Genomic DNA, 6,738 nt, shown 5'->3' with positions numbered 1-6,738 from the left:
ATGATAGTTCACATAGGTCAATTATCGATATGAATATGAGTTGCGTATCAGTCAGCTTTTGTCAGACATTGTGAGTGAGCGCCATATTTAAATTCCGAAGAGTTGAAATTTATTATGTATAAGAAATTACGTTAGGCTAATGCGCTATTTAGTTTACTTTCAATAATGTGCATGTTTTTTAAAATGCATAAATAGATCATAGATAATATAAGTTATATAAAGTGTCACAAATGTATGCAGCAATGACATTAAATTTGCTCTCACCATCATACCGGTTCCGCTACCCACATTGTGATTGCGTTTTGTTACCAGCTGGCATATGCAAAGTGCAAACAAATTATTATTAGCTGCCAACAGCGTCTGCTACTTCATCTTACAATGAATGCACCAAGGGTATTCCTTTAGAAATGTGTCCATTCTAAAGAGCAAATATGTTTGTGTGGCGCGGGGCTGAGGTCAACAGTTGGTCAACAAACAGGGCTTCAACGCGTGCAGCAGTGCATGACTGCAACTGCAGCTGGATGAGCATTAAAGGCATGATTTCTGTTTAATATCAGATTTTCATGTATTAAAGGGTAGCAAAAAATGGGCCAAAGCCAATTAATATTTTCCATGTAAATGCCGAGTGATTTACAATTGCCGCACTCGAAGAGCGAACAAAAAAACAAAAAAAAAAACAGACAAAAACACATGTAGCTGTCTATAGTTTGATGATAGCATTATTCCGAACCAATTTATCAGTGGCAAAATCAATTAGTAACTACGTAAGGGCCACAAGTCTTATCGGTTGAGCGATGTGTGTGATATGCCGAACGTACGACGCCCGCTCCATAACCCATTCATTATACGCACCGGTAGCAGTGGCACTGTCATAAATATTCCCATCATCGTTTATTTGGCGTCCTCAACCAGAGTGGCTATCAAATAGCACAAATGAAAACCTGTTGATATCCAAAAGAGACAAACATGAACACATACGCACATACACACACTCATACGTCTGTATCAAAGGTTGCGTTCGTAATTGAAGAAGCGTTTTTGAAGTGTTGCAAGGAAAAAAATGGAAAAATGGAATGGAGACGACAAGCAACACCTTGGCACCTCTGCAGCTGGCAGTCATAAATATTCATGAAGCTCTAAAAGGGTTTTTACTTGTGCGCAAATTCACCCTAAATGGAAAAAAATTGTACATCAATTGCTGTGACCAAGAAATGCAATTGCACGCCATCGATACGAGTCACAAGTACATTTAATATTAAAGGTCAGCATGGGCGTTGGCTAAGCCTAAGTAGGGGGTGGAGCTGGGGGCGGGGCAGAGTTTAACCAAATGGAGCATGCACATGAATTCGAATGAGCCTACGCGTGGTCACATATATATATATATATATATATATGCGTGTGCGTGTGTGTGCATGTGCGTGAGCGTCTCCCAGGGGATGGCAAATAAACATTGCAAAGGCGCGCATGTGTGCCATCAACTTCAGCGCGCAATGCGTTCGTTTCGTCAAACGGCACAATAAGCAGAACGAGGAGGAGCTAAAAGTAGGAGCAGGCCAAGGGGTACGAACAGGAAGACCAGCAGAAGTATGAGCAGAAGCGGGCGACAACGACGCTTTGTTGACTGCCCCACTAAGTAGGCAACACTTTTTGGACCACTTCCGTCGCTGCAGTCGCCAACTGCCCGACACAAAGCTCGCTATTGTGTGCATGTCTCTCTTACTCTGTGTGTGTGTGAGCGCTTCGTGTGGCATGTTCGTACGCCGTAATCGTGTCGCGATTCGCTTCCGTTTTGATTTATAAACGGGTGCCGCGACCAAGCTGCGTATCATTAACAGTTGATCAACAGGTTTGCGCAGACATCCAAACGCAGCAAACGCAGCTAGGCAGATAATCCACAGCAGTTGTAATTGAATTGCAGCTGCCACAAATTCAGTTATAAAAGTCATTTCACGTGCTTAACTAAATTTATATTCTAATAGAACGCGTGCGTGTGCAGAGTCCGCCTATACTCGGCGCATAGACCACAGAAAACGGAAGCCCACGCTACATTTCCGGCATTTCAAATACAATCAAATAACAGCACACAGGTGAGTTGATTATTTAAAATTTATATTTATGATTGGCTAAAATTTGAGCAAAGTTTAAAATTGATTACCAAAAAATAATCGAAATTTATAAAACATAACTTTTAAGCAGTGTTTTAATAGAAATAATCAATAATAGTGAAAGAAATGTTACTAAATGTGAATCAAATTTTATTTATTTTTAATTTAATTTAATTTAAAAATATAAATTTGATTCTTAAGTGATAAATTGAACTAAAATTAAATTGATGTAAAAAGTTAGAGAGAAACAGGAAAACTAGTTATCAAATGAGCTATAAAAGTTTTTAAAAAGTGATAGCAAAACATATTTAGCTTATATTTATATATGAAATATATACATTTTAAACATTCCAAACAAAAATTAAAATAATTGCAAAAAATAGATTTTATTCAAGTTCTTATTAGTTGGGACTAAATCATAAAAGACCGACGTAGTGAAAAGTTTTAAAATAACATTAATTTAATATATGTATGCATATTTAAAATGTATTTAAAAAACTTTCGTCGTTTATATATGGGCTTACAATATAATTAATAACTTATAATGTGTCCAGCAGAATCAAAGTAAAAATCTTACTAAAATCTTAAAATAGAAAGCATGTGAAAATTACAGTTTGAAGAAATTTAAAAAAGTGTTAAAATTAAAATTAAAATTATATTATATAAATATAAAAAGATAAACAATTGAGAATTCTTTAAAATATATTTAAAAATGGTTGACAAATTTTTATTGTATATTTTCCTTAACAACTAGTAATTTTTCAATATCATCTTGATGATATAAGAATTCATAAAATATTTTTAGAATATTTTATTAAAACTTAATTTTAAAATGCTTGATTTTTAAAATGTATTTCCCAATATATAAATTAAATTGCTTGAACTACATTTACTTAGATATTAGCCGAAGCTCATTTGACATATTTGCGGGCAGAATGACGCAGCTTAAATATGTTTACAATAAATACACGAGAGACGAATTTGTTGGCATTATAAAATTGAATTATTAGGCAGTCAAAATGAAGACATTAGCAGCAAATTGAATGCCTAGCAGTAGCAGTGAGAGTGACGAAACGGCTCAAAGCCCCAAAACCTCGAAATACTAGAAAAAAGTGAAGAAATAAAAAAAGCTCCTAAGCCCCAGTAGCTGGGTTCTTTAGTAAATTTATTTACACTTCTGTGGATATTCTGTTTGTTCACGAGTTTTCGTAGCTGCGTGTTCGAGGCGCGATGATTTTTATTCAAATGAAATGTCGTAGAAACGTGGGCCCAATGCCTGCGTACCTATTTAAACAAAATACTTAGAGGCGAATGCCATCCTTTGGCAAATATTGGCGTTGCCTGCTTGAAGAAGGGCGCACTGACTAGGCGTACTCAGGCAGAGACACGCCTCTTGAGAACACCATCGCCCACACACACAGGGAGAGCGCAAGTGAAATGCGTTATATATATGTACATACGTATATTGGGCACATTTATTTCAAGCAGCTCCTGCTGTAAAGGATGCGCAGCAGTAGTCGAAGATGTTGAAGAAGTACCTGTACTTGTCAACGGGCGACACGAGCGTGAATAATGCCTGGACAGCAGCTGCTGAATAATACAGGCGAATGCGAGCTGGCTAAGAACTTGAGGTTCAGCTAACACAATTCACTGGCATGTCAGCCCTTAACATAGCCATAAATATATTTTCAGTTAATTTCAATTACAGAACGTGCTGACTCTCGCTCTCAGCTGAACGATTGCCCTTTGCCCTCAACGGGTCAGCGTGTGTCTGTGTGTGTGTGTGGGGTCATAAAATTTGATGCGTGCGCTATCGAAACGACGTTGCTATCTATTATAATTTAACGCAAAGCCGCTAAAACTTTCGTCCTGGGCGTCAATCAATCAACGACAAGCGCACAAATTAAATGCAAACTAAGACAACATAAAACCAAAGCCAAAACCCCGTCGACAATCAGTCAAGAGTCAAGATCCGGGCAGCACGACCAACTGCAGCCGCCAGCCGCCAGCCGCCAGCCGCCTGTCGACTACCAATTAACTTTCCAATCCCAGCCACATTTGCCATAAAGCAACAAAGTCAAAGCATCGTTTAATCGGCGCCCGCTTAGATTAGATAGCGATAAGGTCACACCTCCTGCTCCGTCGCCTGCTCTGCCGCCACATCACATACGCCACATGGCTGTTGGTCTGAACTGTTAACTGCCATTGATGTATGTGGTAATAGCTTCCCTTCGGGAGCCTGGCAAAAACCCTTTACTATATTTATCTTATTAGTGGCTTGCAGTGTGTAATGCGGCTAATTGGCTCAAAAAGGCATTTCGCTTGATGATATACAAATTTTCATGGCAGCTGCTGCTCTATTACCTATATTGTTAACTGAATATAATTATATGATTTGAAATTTCATAAATTGTTTAGGCACATCTTAAAAGTTTTCGAAAAAATATATATTTAGAAACTGCTTTTGCTCGCTGAATGCTGCCTGCATCTAAGCCAAAACTTTCGAGCATGAGTTATAAATTATGAATTTCTCAGCTCATAGTCCTCTTCTTTCTTTATGCATTCCTTGACTCAAATATTTATCACTTAAATTTTACAGTTATGTATTTATAAAATGCTTATTAAAACGTTGATAAGCCCAACATATGTCAAAGAAGAGATCACAAAAGAAATATAGGTTTATCGCATACACCCGAGCAACCCCACTTAGCCAGTGTATACGCATGTGATTGCCTGTTTCAGAGCCCTGACAGCGCATAAGTTGAACCTCTTAAGCATCATGTGCAAACAGTGCCAAGCTGCTTCACATAGACCCTATCTCGCCCCCTCTTGCTCTCTCCCTCCCACTCGCTGTGTGGCTCGTGCATTGGGTTGCAAGTGCAATTCGCAGCCACTTAAGTACAACAGCAAACATATCCATAAGCTTTACTAGCATTATACAGTATCGCTTTTAAAGCACACCCATTCATTTTTGGCTGGCGCTGAAAATCCGTGTGGTACAACGCGGCGTATGCGTATTATCATTATAATGCCTGCTTTGGCGCTCGCTGTTGCCGCCTACCGCGAGCTACCTCTACCTCTGGCTCATTTGCTGAGCTGAGCTGCAATAGACCATTAATAGGCCATAAATTGTAACTGTTATGCGTTGTTGGCTTTTAACGCAGCGGTTGGCATTTGGCAGTGGAACTTGGGAAGCCATCGGGAGTTGAGTGGTTGGACAGGCTGGCAGCCTGGTCGGCCGGCCGCCCCACCGCTTTCAATTAGAGTGGTTATTTAGCTAAATCGTTATGCTTGTTGCTGTAATTTGAGGCGTAGGCGGAAATGATTGCCAGCAACAGCAACAACAACAGCAGCAGCAGGAGCAGCAGCAGCAACAGCAGCGGCAGCGGCAGGGCAAAAGAAAAGGCACCCACTGCGTGCCCCAGGGAAAACGGCAACACGGCGCTTTAACTTAATTGATCCACGCACTTCTCTTGCCCTTGTTGGCCTTGTTGTTGGCCACAATGTTTCAATTTTTCACTTGTTCATTTTTTTCATATTTATTCATTTGCCTTGCAGGAACATGGCTCAGTCGGGAAGCAGCTCGAATTGTGCGACGGAAAGCTTTGGGCTATTGCTGCTGCTGCTCTTTCTGCACAGCAGCCGTGCAGCTGGCATGGCAAATGGCCCGAATGGCAACAACAATGAGCTGGCGGCCACGGGACTCACTGACCAGGTGGTTGACCAACTTGGCGATAATGAGCTCTACAACAACAACAAACGCGCTTGGCAGTCGCTGCAAAGCTCTTGGGGCAAACGCTCCTCGAACGATCCGGCCGCCCTGGAAATGGATGATTCGATCTATATGACGGGACACTTTGTGCCGCTGGTCATCACCGATGGCACCAACACCATCGACTGGAACACCTTCGAGCGCTGGGCCAGCAACAATCAGGAGCAGCAACAGCAGCTCCAGCAGCAGCAGCAGCAACAGCCATCGAATTCTATTGAAGACTCTGATGAGCTGAATTCTGATAATGCCATGGAGAAACGCGCCTGGAAGAACATGAATGTAGCCTGGGGCAAGCGGCGTCAGGCACAGGGCTGGAACAAGTTTCGAGGAGCCTGGGGCAAGCGTGAGCCCACCTGGAACAACCTGAAGGGCATGTGGGGCAAGCGTGATCAATGGCAAAAGCTGCACGCAGGCTGGGGCAAGCGCTCCCTGAACAACTAAACTCGCTCACCCAATAAGCCACAAAATACCAATGGATGCAACACTTTACTATATATATATATAAATATCTGTGTATACAAATATACGAAATCTTAGATAACCTATTTCCCCAGTAGAGTCTCTCGATTTTCTAGCAACAACTAAGCCAACAACAACAAGGATGTAGATCAGATTCCGAAAATGTATGAAAGCGCTCGCCACAAAAACAACAACAACAAGAAGACGATGAAGAAGAAGAAGAATCAAAAAAGTATTTGTAATTTGCCTAAGTAATACATATATATAGACATACATACATACATATATATATATATATTTGTCTCTTTGGTAGCTGAAGCCAGTATTATAATCCAAATATATAATCAAAACACACACAAACACACACATAAACTATATTGAAACTCGGAACATGGCACTAGT

The 6,738-nt window shown here is 40.6% G+C and overlaps 1 protein-coding gene across 1 annotated transcript; it reads left to right on the top strand.

The window, feature by feature from the left end:
• Positions 1-1,824: 1,824 nt before the first annotated feature.
• Positions 1,825-6,579, top strand: LOC111605173 (allatostatins MIP). The gene is made up of 2 exons (XM_023323562.2): positions 1,825-2,087; positions 5,664-6,579. The coding sequence occupies exon 2, from the start codon at positions 5,668-5,670 to the stop codon at positions 6,316-6,318; it is 651 nt and encodes a 216-aa protein (XP_023179330.2). The 5' UTR covers positions 1,825-2,087; positions 5,664-5,667; the 3' UTR covers positions 6,319-6,579.
• The last annotated feature ends 159 nt before the right edge of the window (positions 6,580-6,738 follow it).

Source organism: Drosophila hydei, unplaced genomic scaffold, assembly GCF_003285905.1.
Source record: "Drosophila hydei strain 15085-1641.00,03,60 unplaced genomic scaffold, DhydRS2 tig00008135-arrow-pilon, whole genome shotgun sequence".
NCBI lineage: Eukaryota > Metazoa > Arthropoda > Insecta > Diptera > Drosophilidae > Drosophila > Drosophila hydei.
The sequence above is the reverse complement of the archived record's forward strand: the minus strand, read 5'-3'. Positions and strand labels throughout refer to the sequence as shown.